At 35.3% G+C, this 20,854-nt stretch overlaps 1 protein-coding gene across 1 annotated transcript in view; it reads left to right on the forward strand.

The window, feature by feature from the left end:
• TMEM114 (transmembrane protein 114) overlaps positions 1–15,272 on the forward strand; it is a 48,791-nt gene extending 33,519 nt beyond the window's left edge. Inside the window, exons 3-4 of the mRNA XM_051988086.1 lie at positions 8,076–8,213; positions 14,361–15,272. Of these exons, the coding sequence (XP_051844046.1) occupies positions 8,076–8,213; positions 14,361–14,593 (371 nt within the window). The 3' untranslated portion in view covers positions 14,594–15,272. The remainder of the gene's footprint in view (positions 1–8,075; positions 8,214–14,360) is intronic.
• Positions 15,273–20,854: the final 5,582 nt, after the last annotated feature.

Consider the following 20,854-nt stretch of genomic DNA (forward strand, 5'->3'; position numbering starts at 1 on the left):
TATTTCACTAATCCACTACTCTATTTCTTAGCCATACTAGATTGTTTCAATTATTACCATTTTATAATATAGCATGAGATCTGGTACAGGTGGCTATCTTTCTTTGCATTTTTTCATTGATTTTTTTGATAGACTTGAGCTTTTATTCTTCCAGATGAATTGTGTCATTATTTTTTCTGCTTTAAAAATTAATTTTTGATAGTTTGGTAGGATGCTAAATAGATTAATTTAGATAGATTTGTAATTTTTATTATATTGACTTGATCTACATGAGCAATTAATATTTTCCCACTTAGATATGACTTCATTTGTGTGAAAAGTATTCTATAATTATGTACATTTGATTTGTGGGTTTATCTTAGCAAGTGTGAATTCCAAGTATTTTATATAGTCTACAGTTATTTTAAATGGAATTTCTCTCTCTCTTGCTATTGGATTTTGTAATATATAGTAATACTAATGATTTATATGGGATTATTTTGTATTTTCCAAGTTGTTATATGATAGATAAAGTTGTTAATAATTTCAAGTTATTTTTTAAGATGATTCTCTAGGATTTTCTAAGTATAACATCATACCATCTACAAAGAATGATAGTTTTGTTCCTTCATTGCCTATTCTAATTCCTTCAACTTCTTTTTCTACTCTTATTGCTATAGCTAACCCATCTAGTACAATATTAAATAATAGAGTTGCTAATGGACATCTTTGTTTTACCCCAATACAATGTTTGCTGATAGTTTTAGATAAATATAAATTTAAGATTAAGCTCCATTTATTCCTTTGTCTATAGTGTTTTTTTAGCAGGAATCAGTGCTGCATTTTGTCAAAGACTTTTTCTGTATTAAGATAATTTTATGTTTTCTGTTGTTCATATGGTCAATTATCTTTTTTTTTTTCCATCAAGTACAATTCTTTATTCATATCTCATGTTAATTCTGAATCAGACCTAGGATACAGAAGAACAAGGGAACATTTATAAGAATGATGATTCTTTTAGATTCTATATTTCCTATATGGAAACTTCAATACTGTGTTTCATCAACCAGGTAAACTTTCTTTCTTTTTTTTTTTTTTTAAACTTTTTATTGACAGAACTCATGCCAGGGTAATTTTTTACAGCATTATCCCTTGCACTCATTTCTGTTCCTATTTGTCCCCTCCCTCCCTTTACCCCCTCCCCCAGATGGCAAGCAGTCCTTTATATGTTAAATAGGTTACAGTATATCCTAGATACAATATATGTGTGCAGAACCGAACAGTTCTCTTGTTGCACAGGGAGAATTGGATTCAGAAGGTATAAATAACCCGAGAAGAAAAACAGAAATTCAAGTAGTCTATATTCATTTCCCAGTGTTCTTTCTTTGGGTCTAGCTGCTTCTGTCCATCTTTGATCAATTGAAACTGAATTAGCTCTCTTTATCGAAGAGATCCACTTCCATCAGAATACATCCTCATACAGTATTGTTGTTGAGGTATATAATGATCTCCTGGTTGTGCTCATTTCACTTAGCACATATGGTCAATTATCTTGATAGTTTTCCTAATATTGAACCAGCCTACATTCCAGTATAAAATTTTTGCACCAATATTATTAAGGATGTCGGTCTGTGACTTTCTTTCTCTGTTTTGGCTCTTCCTGGTTTGGATATCATCATCATATTTGTGTCTTAATAGGAATTTGGTAGGATTCCTTCTTTGCCTATTTCCTCAAATAGTTTATATAGTATTGGAATCAATTATTCTTTAAATGTTTGGTAGACTTTGCTTGTGAATCCAACTACATTAATAGCTTGTTCAATTTCTTTTTCTAAGATTGGGTTATTTAAATATTTTATTTCTTCTGTCAGTTCAGGTAATTTATATTTTTGTAGATATTCATCCATTTCATTTAGATTGTCAAATTTATTGACATTATTTTGGGCAAAATAACCGCTAACAATTGTCTTAATTTCCTCTTGGCACTGGAATTGTCACATCTCCTTTAAAATGATAACGGAGTAAAATTTCTATATTTATTTTTGTAAATCCTTTGGCTTCCCTTGATTTTCTTTCATTTTAATCATGACATGTGATTTAATCATTCTAAATAGTTTCCTAGTGAGGAAACTCCCTTTGCTGATATAGATATGTACTAGCTTGGCAACTTTTAGTCTTAGAGAGTTGCCTGGCATAAAGGACCAGTTTAGGGATTTGCTCAAGGTCACATAACTGACATATGTCTTTAACCTAGATCATCCTGACCTTGAGGGAAGATCTGTGCTGACCAAATCACTCTACCTTTCTTGTTTTCCTCTTGATGTTGTTCTAAAGCAATCTCTAAACCTCCCAGGGGTTCAGTGTCCTCTTCTTACTTCCTAGATACACAATCTCCATCCTCTTCCATCCCCACAGTGTGTTTATATTTAGAGCTTCTCAAAACTAGCCTATATCTGTTGTTCCTAACACTCCAAATGCTGGCAATGATCTTTCTAATCTTCTGAAGAATGGTTTGAAAAATAAGGTTTTACCTATTTTCTAGCCCTGACTTTTCTAATCTAAACTGTATCATCTTGTATAAGTTATTTTACCTCTATTTCTAAATTTTCTCATTTGTAAGATAAGAGATTTGGAATATGATCTCCAGTGTCCCAGATCAAATTACACAACTATTAAGGAATAGAGCCAGAATCTGAATTGGTGTTTTCTCACAAGGGTGAGAGTGATGTAGTAGAGGGGCCGAAGACCTGGATTTGAATCCTACTTCAGACACTGTGTGACCCTCTTAATTTAATCTTTTTTGATTTCAATTTTCTTATCTATAAAATGAAAGCATTGGATTTTATGATGTGTAATTACCTCCTAGCTTTAAATATATAATCTTATGGCTCCAAATATAGGGTCCTTCTACTGTATTACAGGATCTCTCATATTGCATTTATAATTCCAAATTTATTACTAACTCTGTGATCTAGTTAGTGCCTCGGTTTCCCCATTTTTCAAATGATCTAATTGTCTCATCTACCTCACCAGGACATTATGAGTCTAAAATGAGAATCTCAATAAGGTGTTTTCAAAATTGAAAAGAACTGTCCAAAGGCAAGAATTAGCGTGATGATTTTTATGATTTCATTTGTGTGTGAACAATTAGAGCAGGAACAATTAGAACGTGAACTCCTTGAGAGCAGGGGCTGTCTAGCTTAAAATTTTTATATAAATTCTTCTTATTAGCAAAAAACAGCTACAATGATTTTTCAACCTCCACATTATAAGTTCTGATCTTTTGTCATTTATTTCAAACTAATAGGATTGTAATCTTCTTTTACACTCATTCCCTCCTATGAAGAGAGTGAAAAAATATGTATCTTCTCATCAATATTATTAAAAAAAATACCACCTCATTTTCAATAATTCAATGAAATAGAGTCATATCAGTCTTGGATTTGGAACTGATGGGAATGGAATAATTTCATGGTTTCCTTAATGATTTTATAACCACCTCAGGCGCTCAACAGGAAACATGACTGACAGCCAAGCTCACCTGGTCTTACAGCCTTTGTGCAGGTAGGGGGTAGCTTTTGTGAAACCAAATTTTCTGTTTGCTGTGAATACTTCCTTCTCCTCCTCCATAGAGCCGTTAGTCATTGTGCTGCACAGACAGAGCCTTCTTACCAGAAGGGATGGTTTGGGGCCCACATCAGGGCAGAAAGATAGGATTTATATGTAAGAAAGGGAGAGTGAAGTAATGGACAGAATGGATTCAAAGCCAGGGAGATCCAGGTTCAAGGCCCACCTCTGATACATAAGGGCATGTAACTTGGAGCAAGTCATACGACCTCTTAAAATTTCTAGTTAGCTCTTTCTGACTTTATGTCATAGAAATTGCAACTTAAGAAAGTTTCCTCACTAATGGAATTAAAAATTCAATTTGTATATGCATATGTATGTATACACACATATGTATGTGCATTTATAAACATGCACTTATATATGTGGACATGTACCACAAAGATTAAATGATAACTTATTGACTTCAAAGTTTCTCTCTTTGTTAAGCTTACTTTTCACATTTGCCTGTATAAATTTCCTGATCTTTTAGTCCTGGCTCTGACTTAATTCCTTTATGTGTTTTCCATCTTCTTGTCAAAGGCTACTCTTTGTCATCTAATGATATTCATTCCCTGTGATCTGCTGAACTCATCCTCAGTAAGAGATTCATAACTTAATGTGTCTGCTCTCTCCATAGGTGTGATATTTCCAAAGGATGATGTGAATCCAAGGATCAAAATTAAACCTAGAGAATTGGAACTAGAATAAGATAATTTTAGGCACCAGACAGTGATCCATGAGGGGAGAATTTTTTTTTTGGGTGAGGGCCACATAAGGAAAACTTTCTTTAATCTCGAATCACACCAATGGGTCCACTCTGCTTACCCAAAAGATTATTACTGAAAACAATATAGGAAGTCATGGAATCATGAAATATAAGCAGTGGAAAGACTCATAAAGATCATTTAGTCCAGACCCAGATAAGGAAACAGGGCCCTAGAGAGCAAAGATCATATAGTTAGGAAAAAAGAACCCATACTCTGGACTCCAATTCAATGAGGTCTTTCTGTTCAGAGGACTTTTGGGCATCTGCCTTTTGGAGCAATTTGAAATTTTTGTGCATTCAGTGAGGGAGGAAGTAGCTGTATGCAGGACTTTCAGCAACTTTGGTCTGGCTTTTTGGAGATTTGCTTTCTAAACTTTAAGGATGTACCCTTACCCTCTTTTCCCCCAAAGTACCTTTTCAATAAAAAAAAAAAAAACAGGAAGGGGGAGCTCAGTTAGAAGCATTTATACAAGGCTACTATGTCACTACAAAGAAAGAATATGGCACAGAAATCAAGTAATTTTCAATGGTCAGGAAATAAAATTACAGAATCTCCAAGCTGGAGGAGACCTGAGGGGTCCTTACTTCATATATGGGCTTAAACAATCTCTCTTTTGTGACACTATCCCATGAAGTGGTTATCTATTCAGCTTCTTTCTGTTTAAAGATTTTTAATAAAGGGGAAGCCCCTTCATTACTTCCTGAAGCAACCTATTTTTCTTCGGCATAGTTTTAAGCATTGTTCACTTTATTGGGTTCAGTACTGGTTTTCCTGAAATCAGACTTCAGTTTGCCTCTTTGTACCTACCTTGTAACTCCCATAATTCCCTCCTCTTCCCCAACCCCCTCCCGCCATGTCCCATTACTCTTGGTTCTGCTCTTTGGAACATAATTGTATTTGAGAGAGTTGAAGATAGTTCTAATGTCTCCCTCTCTTAGAAGCTGCTAGGTAGTACAGGGGATAGAGAATTGGGTCTGGAATCAGGAAGACCTAAATTCAAATTTGGCCTTAATACGTACTAGTTGGGTGACTGGGCAAATTACTTAGTTTCTGTCTGTCTCCATTTTCCCATCTATAAAATGGGGAAAATAAGAGTACTTGTTTCTCAAAGTTGTTGGAGCATTTGTAGAAGCATTGAAGAAACATTTATATAAGGCTGTTTTATCATCAGGGAGACAATAAAACAAGATAATATTTGTAAAGTACTTAATACCATGTCTGGCAGGTTTCCTTCATTCCTCTTGCAAGTCTTTTTCCCCTCAGATTAAACGTCTCCAATTTCTTCAACAAATCTTGGTTTAACTTGAATTTGAGGTCCTTCACCATTCTAGTGGCTTTCCTCTGGGCAATCTCCAAGTTAACGATATCCTACCTAGACTGTGGCCTGTGGAACTCAACACAATACCCCAGATGTAGTCTGAGTGGGTCAGGATATTCATCTCCCTACTCCTGGATACTGTCTCTTGAATGCAGCTCAAGTCTGCTTTAGTCTTCTTGAAAAATTTCCTTCTTCCTAAAGCTTTTCCTGAAACTCTCAATTGCTAGGATCTTGTGTTTATCTATTATTATACATGCTGGTTCTGTTACAATATTGATGTATGCTGATCCAGGTAAACTGGCTGTGCCTCTTTTCATTTTATATTTATGATGTTGATTTTTGAAACCAAATTCATCTCTATGAAATTTTATATGATTAGATTTGTCTTATTATCTAACTTGTGAAAAAAAATCATGACTCTGTTATTCAGTATTAGCATTCTCCCTAGTGTGAATTAGTAATCTCTCCAGCTTTGCACCATTTACAAATTTTCTAAGTGTGCCAAATCTATGCCAAATCTGGGCCAAATTTTTAAAAATGTTAAACTGCAGAGATCACTGAGACACTCTATCAAACACTCCTTCCAAGTCGATATTAAGCTGTTAATTTCTACTTTTTGGGCTAGGTCCTCTTTGGGACAGGCAGGATTCCAGGTGAAGACTTGCCTAGCTTAATCTCTAGAAACTAGTGGATCTTTCTGTCTTTTATGAGGTATCCTAAGGGTAAAGATGCACAGTCTGCCTTTCCCTTCCTTGCTTTAGTGGTGGGGAAAAGTATTTGTTGGTATTTTGTTAAGTATCATGTTTTCCAGCAAAAAAGTATTTGGATATTTGCATTAAAGGAAGAGGAAGCTGGATCTGGGGTTAAGGTGAATTGCTCTCTTACAGGAGGAAGAGAAAGGAGAAGAGGAACATTTTTGAATGAGTCAGGAAAACATTGGCTTCCTCTGATTTGGAATTAGGAATGTTCATTTAATATTCAATAGTATTATTTTGTTTCTTTGCCCATGGACAGAGTTGTTATTTAATAAGACGTGGTTTCCTTTAATAAGACATGGATCCACATCTGTTTCATCTCAACTTCACCTCTGGCACTGTGGTCAACTAGAAATCTTCCTCTCAAACTAAGTCAAAAAGTGTCGGGGAGAGGGGGTGGGATTGGTGCCTATGGTTTCATGGGGTTGATGGTGGCAGGGGAAGAGGACCTGCATCAAGGTGCTTTACAATGGCAGGAGCAACAGTGGTCTGAGACCTTCGGACTCTTTGGGTCTCAGATTGGGGCAGTGGAAAGAGCATTAAACTAGTTATCAGTCCTAGTCCTGCCACTGACTAATTGTGTGATGTCAGGCAAGTAACTTTCCCACTCTAGACCTTATCTGTAAAGTGAGATTTTTAATTTAATGATATGATTCCAGGGACCTAATGTCTTGATGAATGGAAGGAAACATCCCTTTATTAAGCACTTGTCAGACACAGTGCTAAGTCTTTACATATACTATCTCACTTGGGCTTTACTATAACCCATAGAAGTAGATGCTCTTATTATTCTCTCTCTCTCTCTTTTGCTGAAGCAATTGGAGTTAAGTGACTTGTCCAGGGTCACATAGCTAGACAGTGTTAAGTGTCTGAGGTCACATTTGAACTCAGGTCCTCCTGACTTCAGGGCTAGTGCTCTAAACAGTATGCCATCTAGCTGCCCCTGATGCTCTTATTATTATATATTTTATAATTGATGAAAATGAGGAAGATAGAGGTTGGTTGACTTATACACAATCACATAGCTAAGTGCCTGAGGTCATATTTGTTTTTTTTTTTAATTTTATTCTATTTTATTTAATAATAACTTTATATTGACAGAATCCATGCCAGGGTAATTTTTTTACAACATTATCCCTTGCATTCACTTCTGTTCCGATTTTTCCCCTCCCTCCCTCCATCCCCTCCCCTAGATGGCAAGCAGTCTTATATATGTTAGATATGTTGCAGTATATCCTAGATACAATATATATTTGCAGAACCGAACAGTTCTCTGGTTGCACAGGGAGAATTGGATTCAGAAGGTAAAAATAACCCGGGAAGAAAAACAAAAATGCAAATAGTTCACATTCGTTTCCCAGTGTTCTTTCTTTGGGTGTAGCTGCTTCTGTCCATCATTTATCAATTGAAACTGAATTAGGTCTCTTTGTCAAAGAAATCCACTTCCATCAGAATACATCCTCATACATATCGTTGTCGAAGTGTATAATGATTGCTGAGGTCATATTTGAACTCAGATCTTCCTAACTATGTCCAGCACTCTAGCTACTGTACCCTATAACCTGATCTGGCATTCTTATTAGCATAATATCTCAGCAGATCCAATTCACATTTCTGTTTTATTTTTGTCTTTGTGTTTCTCCTAAGCTATGCATGGGACATTTGTGATTCTTTTGCCGCTCAGCCTGATCCTGATGGTCTTTGGAGGAATGACGGGATTTATAAGCATCCTCGCCAGAGCCTATCTCCTTCTCCTCATGACTGGGATGCTTTTCCTTTTTGGAGGTATTATACTAGACCTGTTTTGGGGTTCAAAGATAGGCTTAAATACACCCTCCTATACTAGGCCTTTCCTAATTCCCATTCTCTTGCAGTTGCTAGTGACCTCTCAGCCTAGAATTATATTTTAATGCATTTTATATAATTATATAAATTCATATTGTGCCCCTCAAGAGAATGTAAAACCCTTGAAGGAAGGAATTCTAGTTTTTTTTTTTTGTTTGTTTGTTTGTTTTTTTGGTCTCAGTTCCTTTCATTTTGTCTTTGCACTAAGGTGTCTGGTACATTGTAAGTTTTTAATAAATGCTTGTTGAATGAATAACCATTTTGTTCTTCAAATCGATAAATGGCAATTCTTGCATTTTTCAAGTTTTCCTATTGTAAGCAGCAAATGAAATTTAGCTATTCCTGGTGTGATCCAAATATCTTTGCAATATATTTTCCTTCCTTAAGCTCATCAGGAAATTGAAGATCGGTATAATGGGGCCACTCCAGCTCCCATTAACTGGGGAGAATCAGTTGTGGAGATGAGAAGATCATCATTTTTATGAGCCTTGCTTGAACCACTTGATAGTGACAATCACTTTATGCTAAATCTTGTCAAATTAGAAGAAAATTTAAGTTGGCAAACCAAATCAATTCTTATTAAACAGGAAATCAATTTTCATATGTCCACTGCATCATCTGTGGACAATTTTTGGGAATTATGAATCAGAGGGGAAGAGTTGAAGGTAAGAGAAATGGCAGAGGGACCCTAAATGACTTCATCTCAAGGAAATGGCTTGAAAGGAGGCTATTATTATTATTATTATTATTATTATTTTTGAGAAGTTCACTTATGAATTGTTTCCCTTAGGAAACAATTAAAAATGTGTTTTTCTGAAACAAAAAAAGCACAAATATTCACCACACCAATGAAACAGATGGCTTTAATGTACTCTATTTCCATGGGTTTTTTTTTTGGTGGTAAATCAGCCTTTGCATGCACACTTCCAAATTGCATGTGATAAGGCAGTAAGCCAAACCTTTTCTAAGAAGAATCTAGAGAAGGGGTTGTTTATTTGTGGATGACTCTTTTTCATTACTCAGCCTCAGATCTAGGGGAAAATTCATGACTGTTTAATAGCCATCATATCCCCACAGGGAGAGACTCTGTGTGTGTGTGTGTGTGTGTGTGTTGTGTGTGTGTGTGTGTGTATGTGTGTGTGTGTTTGTGTGTAGATGGAGTCAGGGAATAAGTTAATAGTCAGCAAACATTTATTAAGCACCTACTACTATGTACACTAGGCAAAGTCCAGAAAGGGGCACGTACAATCTCTTTTTGGAGTGAAGGTGGACCTTTTGAAGATAGAGAACACGATGTGAATTCTACCCAATTGAAGCAAGACTTCTTGGTTTTTCTTGTTTTGTTTTATTTTTTAAGAAACTGTGTACCATTTCGCAACTACATTAGAAACATTTTTTTTAAAGGTACCAGCTGTATTTGAGATGCTGGCGGGGGAGGAGGGAAGAGACAAAGTTACTTCAAAAAGTATGAATATTTAGTTAAAATGTAATCTTTATCCGTGATATACAATATAACTTTTATATCCATGTATAAATCCTCTGGATGGAAAAAAATAAAGGAACTTTCTCCCTCAACTACAAAGAGAAATGAAATAGTATCTGATAACATGTTCTGTTTTTCTTTCTTTCTTTTTCTGTTTTCTTCTTCAACTTCCTCCTACATTCCATAAGCATGAGGGGATCTGTAGGTAGGTGATTGTGGAAATATCATATATACATATGTAAGTATGGAGCTAATTTGGTTAATTGGTGAGAAACATCTAGAAAATTTGACATTTCCTGGACTTCTAGGAATAAGATATTTAAGGGCTCAACAGAGAAGCAGTAGCATAAACAGAATGATTTAAAAGAATTTTGATAGCTAGTTCAGGCTAAGTTCTATTATTATTATCATTTTTTGGTGAGGCAACTGGAGTTAAGTGACTTGCTCAGGGTCCCACAGCTAGTAAGTGTTAAGTGTCTGAGGCCAGATTTGAATTCTAGGGCTGGTGCTCTATCCACTCAATCATCTAGCTGCTCCTCAGGCTAAGTTCTAAAGTACAGTAGCCTGAAATTAGCCCAAGTAGGGCTACAGAATCATTTGTGGACAGGCAACACCTAGCTTATAAAAGCTTTTAAAAAAGTAAAAACAAACCAAAATTGTTATGATTATTTTTACAAAATGATTATTTTTCAATGAACAAGAATTTACTTTTTTCTCTCCCTAAGTGAAGAAAATAATAACAAAAAATATTATAACAAATATTCAATAGTAAAGCAAAACAAATTTCCACATTGCCTACATCCAAAAATAAATCTCTTTCTTTATTTTGAGTTTTTTACCTCTCTGTCAGGAGGTGGGTGTCTTGGTTCCTCATTAGTTCTCTGGAATCATGGTTGGTTATTAATCATAATTCTCAAATCTTTCAAAATTGTTTGTCTTTAAAAGATTGTATACAGGGTACAAATTAAGTTATTTTGAGGGTAGAAAAGAAAGCCAAATTTAAACAAGTATCAAAACAACTATGTGTGGTGGTTGACAATATTTAAATTGTAAGATGTTTTTATTTATTTAATTCTTGTTTCATAAAATCTCTCATCTTATGTATTAATAATCTGTTGTTACTCTAAAGAAAAGCTTTTTCCAAAATAAAAGTTGAGTAGAAAAATGTGTTCTTAAAAAAATAAAAAATGTGTTCTTTTCCTTTTTCTTTCAGTTAGTTGACTGAAGAGAACCTATTCAGTACGACTCTATAACCACAGAGGGTTTCTAGCACATACCAATTATTTATTTTCTGTTGGCTGGCATTGCAGTTCTAATGCCCAGGAAGTATTAAGCTTAACATGCACACAACTGATATCATTAAGATCCACAATATCCCCTACTCCAAGGATCAACTGAGACTAGTCTAATTTGTTGTGTTCAGTGTGATTCTCATTTCCCAACTTCTGCTCCTTCCACTGTACTCTGTTCTTATGGGATTATCTGACCTCTATAACTTGCTCTTGCAAATCGGCTGATTAAATTAGACTGTACCTGTTATCAGTTTTCATTTTATATATATATAATCTGACCTCTATAACTTGCTCTTGCAAATCGGCTGATTAAATTAGACTGTACCTGTTAAAAGTTTTTATGATATATATATATATATATATATGTGTGTGTATATGTATATATATATGTATATATATACATATATACATATACACACACACATATATATATATATATAAAAAATCCCATAAGAACAGACTACAGTGGAAGGAGCAGAAGTTGGGATATATATATATTTCTCACAGATCGCAAATAATCTCAAATTAAATCTCAGTTTCAAGTCTTAAATAATTTCAAATCTCAAAATTTCTCAAATAAATTTCAAATAAAAAGGACACAATTGGAATTCTCCAAGTAGCAGAAAAGGGGGAAACATGAAGCTTTTGTATAACAATTAGGAGTTTCTGAGTGTAGGACATCTCACCCTTCACTCCTATTTCTGACCAAGGTACTTATTCCTACACAGAGTAGGAGATCTGAATTTACCATATTCTCTACTCCCCATATTTAAAATTTTCAGAGTGATCCACTCTTTCTCCCCTACAGGTGAGCCCTTTTTTACATTTTCCTTTTGGAAAATAAATATTACTGTGAAGGGTAAGACTGTGTGTGTGTGTGTGTGTGTGTGTGTGTCTAATATAATTAGGAAAGTAGAAAAAAGGACCTATTAAAATAGTACTAACACCAATAGATACCTCAAATAATTGGTATAGCTCTGAGGGGTTTGGATAGTTTTGCCTATAAAATTTCATAACAGGAGAAGATAATCTCTCTTTAAAGTTTGGTGAATATCATAGGAATCCCAGTAGAGAATTTCAAGGTTGTAAGGATGATCAACTAACTCCATACCCCTCCTCATTTTAGAGTGGAGGAAACTGAGGACCCATGATGGGAACTAATTTTTCTGAGGTCACTTAACTACCTACTGGCAAAAGTTCAAGTCTAGAATCCAGGTGTCCAGTCTCCTACTCCAGTATAATTTCTACTACATAGAAGTACTTTTGTACTAGCCTCTGGAGCCAAGAAGTGAGTCCTCTCCTATCCCTTAATTTTAATTACCCAAAATGAATGACTCAGGATACTGTACATGTATGAGTTAGACTAGTGCACCACTAGAGTGCCTTCTAGCTCTTGGATTCTGTAATTACACACACACACACACACACACACACACACACACACACAGGTGTGTATATGCATTCAGAGACACACATCCATCCATCCATCCATCCATTCATACATCCATCCGTAACACACATACAGAAAGAGGGAGAGAGAGAGAGAGAGAGAGAGAGAGAGAGAGAGAGAGAGGAGGATGGGTGACCGGGAGAGGAGTTAATAGTCTACAATAGTCTAACAATTGACTAAAAACCTTCCAGGGCAGCAAAATTATCTGTAGAAGTAGTGTATTTAACATTTTGCAGATAATGCACATGTCTCTTTGAAGGTGGTATGTGTATATGCTTGTGTATATATGTATTAGACATAATTTGACAAAAAAGCTAATGCTATTTTGGGCTGCGTTAAAATTGACAAAACTTCCAAGAATAAGGAATTGATAGTCTCACGATACTCTGCTCCAGTCAGATAATATCTCAGTATCACATTCAATTTTCTGTACTATAGTTTAGAAAGGAAATTCATAAACTGGAGATTGTTCAGAGGAAAGAAAACCAAATACTGCAAGTCCTTGAGTCCATGTCATATGAATGTTAAAGAAAGAAATATTCATAATATATTTTGCATTTTAGGTAAAAATGTTCCAGAAATAATTTAATTAAACATTCTTGTTTATATCTAAGTATTTCTAGCTGTGAAAGAGAAATCACCAACTGGAATAGTTCTGTACTACTTCTTCCCTGAAAGCCCTTGATTGTCTCCCTACTTTGAGACAATTTAAAAGGATTTCAAAGAGAAAAATGGCAGATATTACAATTTTGAGTTGACATTCCAGAACAAATCATTAAAAACTGTCATGTAATCTTGATCTAGAACTACTTAATTACTTCTTCTCAAGGACTAAAAAGGTTTCTGCCCTAGGATCAATATATCTCAACATCTATCTATCTATCTATCTATCTATCTATCTATCTATCTATCTATCTATCTAGCATACCAGAGCACACATGCAAAATTCTTTTGGGTGGATTACAAAAAATCCCCTTAGGGGGCTGGGAAAGCAATGAGAGAAGATTTTTTGTTCAAAGTTGAGTTTTCATCAATGGTAGGCTGAAGCTAGGTCATCCTGGCTCACAAAAGCTGACTATTAAATGTTCATTGTGAACTTATAGAATTTGGAAATCAGTGAAAGCTACAAATCAGGACTTAATTTATTGTTTTATTTATTGACTAGATTTAATGATAGATGAAATATTAATGAATTGGATTAATCTTAAAGGTGTCATGAATACTTTTTTTTTCCTGAGCCAGTTATTTAATATTTACCAATACACTGTTAGTTTCTATCCAAATTTCCTTAAAAATAAAACCCTTTGTTTTTAAACATATCCACCTTCCTTAGAGGACAAGCTCAGAGAAGGTATTTTAAAGAAGAAAATATTTATTTTTAACATTTCTAGAGAAGATAGAAAATAGAATTTTAATATGCACCTGTGTGAAGATCATTTAAAAGAACTAGGGATTTTTAGTTTGGAGAAGAGAAGATTCATGGGGACATGATGCTGCTTTTGAATATTTGAAAGGCTATATTTGTAGGAAGGATTAGACTTGTTCTGTTAGGTCCTGGAGGTAGGCTTAGAAGCAAAGGATGTAAATTTCAAAGAAGCATTAATATAATTTTTTTTTCATAACTACAACTATCTGTAAGTAGATTAAGTTTTCTTGAGAGGTAATAGGTTTCCCTTCATTGGAGATATTTGGATAGAGGTTGGATGATAAATTGTTATAGAAGGCATTGTTTCAGAAGGAATTTTCTTTTTTTTGGAAGAGTATGGGTTAGACAACATTGCAGCTCATGTTTCATTCAACCCTGAGACTTTGAAGCTGTAATTCTGTGACTTGACTTTTAATTTCTTTTGATTTGTCTTTAGCCTTGGTGACTCTCGCTGGAATCAGTGTTTACATTGCCTACTCAGCAGCAGCTTTCCAAGAAGCAGTCTGCCTCTTGGAAGAGAAGGACCTCTTGGACCAGGTGGATATCAGGTTCGGATGGTCCCTAGCTCTCGGCTGGATCTCCTTCATCTCTGAACTCCTCACTGGGGCAGCATTCCTACTGGCAGCAAGGATGGTTGGCTTGAAACGGAGACAGGACCAAGCAATTTGAAAGGATCAATGCAGGGAGTCTTGGCCCTGGGGAGAATGGGAGTTGGTGGGAGGTACTTTCGTAAAACAAAGGCCAAAGCTATGTATTGGCTTTTGAATCCAAAGATGTGCTGTACTGTTGTTACCTATTCCTAAAAAATAGCCAGGAAGCAAAGAAGCTTGCCCTCCATACCTCCAATGGACTTATATTATGACTTGACCACGGTCTCATTGTCATTAGAGTGGTAGTATGAGCCACTTTTGCTATTGTATTTATTAGTCTGTGTATGTGTGTATTTGTGTAGGCTGGAGTGGAGATATTTTCTTGTGTATAAAACAGTTAAGTTTGATGAAATATAATTTAGCTTAGCTGTAGGTTTTGGTACTCTTTTCTTTTTCTTAAAATTCTAAAAATTCCTTGCCTACCAATTGTAATCATAGCTTTTGTCTGAAGTAGAGATTTATTGAATTTTTAAGTATATCCCATTTTTAGTATACCCAATATGCAAATATCAGAACTTAAAAGGATGATGCATCCAAGGGTTTTTATTCAGATTAAAAAAAACATTTTTCACTTTGCATAAATATCTGTTACTGTGTTTCAGGTAGTTACCCTGCCTACCATGTTTAGGACAGAATTCAATTCACATATTTTTGACTTTATAGATTATTTTTTAGCACCACATCCAGTGTGCAAAAGTGAGGGACACCTGTGACTCAGAGAGGCTTTAAAGACAGTAGCAAGTATTATGGTTTCTATGCTCCAGAGAAGAAACATGTTTCCATCTACACTGCTTTTGGTTGGGTGCTGCTGTTTTTATTGGTGTTATTATTATTGATGTCTGGATTGAAGTCTCTGTCTCTAAAATGCTGTTTGTCAAGTCTCTTTTCAAAAGATATTTCTCCTTACAGCATTTCTAGGCAATGGGTTTCTGACAAAAAAATAGCACTACCCAGGTTCTTTGGAAGTTTTCTATTTTTTTTTTTTTTTGGTGGGGGGTGGGGGGAAGGAATAGGAAATACATCATGGAATCCTGTTTAATACAGATTTACTCAATCCTTTAGTTTAGGGATTCTTAACTTTTATTTTATCATGGACTCCTTTGGCAACCTGGTGAAGACTTTAGATCTCTTTGCAGACTGATGTTTTTAGATTTATAAAACAAGATACATAAGTTCCCCCCCCCAAAAAAAAACAATTAAAATAAAGATATAATTTTTTCCTATCTAGTTCATGAGAACTGGGAAATCTAAATAGTCTATAGACTTCAGGTTAAGAACATGGAAAGATTATAGAAAATTGAATAGTACATCTCCCTGTATTTAGACAGGTGCCATCAGATGAATGTGCTCCTAACTTGAAAGGACATCTGGTAAGTAGATTACATAACTCTGATATCTGCTAATCAAATATTGTAGCCTGGAAGAGTTTTCTTTTGTCTGATCTAGATCCTTTCTATTGCAATTCAAGTCCATTTCTTCATGCCTTAGTTTTTTCTTTTTCTTTCTTTCTTTCTTTCTTTCTTTCTTTCTTTCTTTCTTTCTTTCTTTCTTTCTTTCTTTCTTTCTTTCTTTCTTTCTTTCTTTCTTTCTTTCTTTCTTTCTTCTTTGTTTTTTTTTTTTTTAAAGAATAGAGGTGTTCTAGATTATTACAAGTAAATTGTGGAAAATTATTTTCAGTAGTAGTGTGGTTATCAAATAATACAAAATGTCATAACCTTGGAGATAAGTTAGAACAGAAATATATAAATACAATTGAAGATGATATATAGATCCCTTGTTTTGTTTGCCACCTGAGAAGCCTGGATCAAATTAATGTTGATAATCTGAAAAAAGAAATCCCACAACTTTCTGCACTTTCTTTAAATTCATCCTTGGAAGCTGAGTACTCTGTAATCTAAATCTGTATTTTCTAAAAGTTTCATCTCATAATTATTCTTCAAATTTGTGTCTCAATTCCAGCAAAGAACAGAATAGTGACCAATATTTGGAGCAGAAAAGAATGATCAGCAATTTTGCAATGAACAGGGTAGAAAAATCAGCAAACACAAGTAGAAAGGAAGAACAATGAGTAAATAGCAAGGATAACATTTGGTAAAACAGCAAGGGAAAATTAGCAGCAAATTCCTAATTAGAAAGGGAAAGATATTGAGATATTGAGGAAAGAGAGATAAATTTGAAATTAGAGGACATATCTTAAATTATGACTATCCTACTTGCTACCTGTATTATTTTGGGGAAATTGCTAAAGTTCTTTAAATTTCAGTGTCCTCATTTAGAAAAAGAAGGAATTGTATTAGATGTCCTTTACTGACCTTTTTAATTCTAGATCCATGATGCTATGACCCACAGAGTCCCTTTTATTTAATTCTAAGTTTGTGATCCTTTGATTAGAAGAACAATAATCAAAACATAACCAATTAAAACTGTCCTAATTGCTTTTCAATTCAAATGTGAAGTGTTACCTTATATCATGCATTATGTGTAGGTCAGATTGCTGCCCTATGAAAGTACCCATTGATCTTGGCTAGTGGGCAGCTAGATGACACTACAGTGAATAGAGTTCCAGGCCTCCAGTCAGAAAGATTTATTTTTCTGAGTTCAAATCTAGCCTCAGAGACTTAGAACTGTGTGATCCTGAGCAAGTCACTTATACCTATTTACTTCAGTTTACTCATTTATCAAATGAGCTGGAAAAGGAAATGGCAAACCACTTTAGTAATTTTGACAAGATAATTCCAAATGGGGTCATAAAAGACTGGACATGATTTGAAATGACTAAATAAAGAGAACAACTACTTTGTTAGTTTTACTAGTGGTCCTGAACATATTTTCATGTTTTCTAATCAAGACAGAGGCTATTATATTAATACACAATCATCCTGTGTGAAGCACAAAAAGAACATTTTTAATTGATCAATAAATTTGTAGTTCTTCTCTTCTCATGTGCATGTTAGTTTACTTTGCTACAAGCCCCCAAGAAAGAGGGTTGTTGAGTATTATGATTTTTAGCTATAATTTGGTCTAAAATTCCTCTTCTTTGAAATGAGGATTTATAGATCATTTGAAATCTCTTCCAGCTCTAACATTTTGATATCAAGCTGATTTACATGGTAATGTAGCTAGCTGTATTTATATCTAGAGCTATGGGTCTAAACTTCATAAAGGAAGATGACATATCTAGCCCATTTTTCAGTAGAGACATGCATTTCAAGTTGTTTCTACAGAAGTAGCAACAGAACTCATTGAGCCATCTTTATTCTTGCTTAGACTTCTTTGTGGCTAATGGGACCATCTGCCATGCTGTAGTCAGCCAGAAACAGCTTTTCTTGGCTCAAGTCCGTTGGTCTCTATGGGATATGACTTGGGCTTCATTAACATCTTGTTCTATCCAACTTGGCTTCAGACATTTTGACATTTATTAAACTCTCAGATATGTAAATGAGTCTGTTTTCTTCATTAGCTTTTTTCTATAGTCTCTCACCCTGGGGTAGTGATTGAAAGGTTGGAATCAAATCAGATTTGGTTCAGAGAAATCTCACTGTGTGAGACTGATATGCAGGCTTTACTAAGAATAGCCTGAGACTACCAATATTCTACTCAATACCTGATGACATGAAAAATAAATATCTTCCCTTGTCCTCTTATGGCAAATGGAAGTAATTTTGACACCTACTTATGGTTTAGATGTTCAGAAAGTCATAAGGTTTAGGATCTTAGTTATCATTTTACAATCTTCCCATTTTAATGATAGAGAAACTGTGATGACTGCGCTAGCATCCCAGATACCCCAGAATCAGCCAGAGTCAGGATAAGCAAAAGTCCTTAGTCTTTATTCTTGGTCTTTAGATGCAGGATTGAACAGGATGGAAGCAGAATCTCCGTGACCACCTTCTTCCTCATCCACCACAAAGAGTGATTCTGGCTCATCTTACTCCACCCCCAGTCTCTCCTACAATCCTCTGTATACACCAGTCATTGAGCCAGCACAGGACAGTGGGAAGGACCATTTTCCAAGCTTATGCCATAGAGTACTGTCCAATCAGTAATTAGCCTTAAGTGCTTGAACTGACCTCAGTGCAACGACTCAAGAATTTCAGCCCTCTACAAGAAACAGGCCCAGGAATTGAAAGGAACCTGTCCAAGTTCATATAATTAAATTGGTTCCGGATTTAGGATATGAATAGTGAACCTCATGGGGAATTCAGATAGCCCTTCAAAATCCCTCACACATCTATGTTTCTATTAGCTAAACTTATTTCAGTTCATCCCAGAGGGACTGAGATGGATGAATTGAGTTTTCCAATTCCATGACTCAATGAGTTATTAAGGTGTCTTATTCCTTCTATTTCCTTGAAAGTGAAGTTTCCTTATTTTTATGTCCTTCTGCCAAAAGAGAAGTTTCCATTTTGTCACATTTCTAGTAGATCCCTGAGATTGTTCCTTTTCTTCTTTATGACATATTCCATGAAAACTGGAGGCAGGATGAAGGGAGTGGTCTCAGAAAGATTATCCAAAGTAGTCCCAAAGTTAGCAAGACATAACTTATATTTGCTTACCAACCTCCCTCCCCCTCCCTCCGCTCTCCTCTTCCCCCCCCCAGCTTCTGCCCAAATCCATCAGCTTCATTTCAAAGCCAATGGAGACCTATATAGAAAATGGAGAATGGATTTGGGAATAGGGACCCAGTCTCTAAAAAGTCATTATTTAATTTCTAGGGCTTGGTGGGAATTTAAATAGGAGAAAGGAAACTAGCATTTATTAAGTACCTAATATGTACCAGGTACTGTGCTAAATGCTCCTATAAATATCATCTCATTTAATCTTCACAATGATTACTTATGAAGTAAGTGCTGTTATCCCCATTTTACAATTGAGGAAACAGAGGCAGATAGAAATTAAGGCTGGATTTAAATGCAAGTCTTCCTGATTCTAGACCTAGGACTTTATCACTTAGCTGCCCCTATGAGATTTTTCCCCCTTACCTGTGAGATTGCATGCATGTTCTCATAGTCCAAATCTATACAGTGTCAGTTGAATAGACATATTTCTGTAAGATATGACTGTGCTTGATGATTGTGTCCTTAGTCAATTTTAATAAACTTCTCATGACAATGCTTTCAGCCTTAGGGGAAGGATTTTAATTTTTTTCAGTTCTAGTTGCCCTTTCCCCACTGGTGACTTTTATAATAGTAAATTTATTTTAAGGATAGGACCCTCATTCCAGATCTCCCTTAGGTTGATCCTAGAGGAGACTAGGACTAAGCAAGGACTGCTGTTCTCCTTTGCCACCCAGATCCAACCTACAGTCACTTGGGGTCTTTGATGACACATGGATAATTTGAAAGACAAAATACAGGATCCAGATGTTTAGGGTCATCATAGCAGAGATGGAGGAGGGAGAGGAACAAGTGAGAAAACAATGAGGGGAATATCTATTGATCATGGAGCCCCTTTATATTTATTAGTTTCCTTGAAGACTTTATAAGAGACTGTCGTGTTATGGCACTGAACATATACATGTACATACACCCAAGGGGCTCACCCTTAGAGCAATTTGTATTTCTGTTCCAAAAAAAAAAGTCAGTGGATCAGAAGCTAACCAACTTAGGCCAGATAGCATTGGGGCAGGACCTTAGAAGTAGTCATTGAATCAGACTTGTAGAATTTGGAACTAGAAAGGGACACAATAATCTTGCCAGGCCACTTATTGACTTAGAATGCCACAAATTAACATTATTTATGTTCTATTGTATTTTTATTTATTTTGTTACATATTTCCCAATCACATTTTAATCTGGTTCAGACTATACTCAGACGTATACCCAGAAATCAGCTCTGGGTAGGATTGTGTCTGGCATATTTGATCCAGTTCAGTGTTCTCATTTTATAGATAAGGAATTCCAAGGAGATTGAATGACTTGCCTCAAATAACAGAAATAAAAGAAGGTGGTAGAGGGAAGATTTGAATCCAGGATCAATGACTCCAAATTCAGTGTGTATATATGTTTAAAAACTGTATTACAATAAGTTTTGAAGGAAGGTAGTAATCCTAGGAGGTGGAGGCGAAATGGAAATGTATTTTAGTAATGTATCCGGGAATGTATTTGAAAAATAGCCTGGGCAAAGCCATATTATTTCCTATACCCTGCTTTCTCCCTTCCCCAAACATCAGAATCCTTATTGCTTCCGGCAATCAAATATAAAGTCCTCTGACATTTAAAGCCTTTTACATTCTGGCCCCTCCCTGACTTTTGAGTCTGTTTACACTTAACTGACCTTC

This window comes from Antechinus flavipes, chromosome 1 (genome assembly GCF_016432865.1).
Source record: "Antechinus flavipes isolate AdamAnt ecotype Samford, QLD, Australia chromosome 1, AdamAnt_v2, whole genome shotgun sequence".
Classification (NCBI taxonomy): Eukaryota; Metazoa; Chordata; class Mammalia; order Dasyuromorphia; family Dasyuridae; genus Antechinus; species Antechinus flavipes.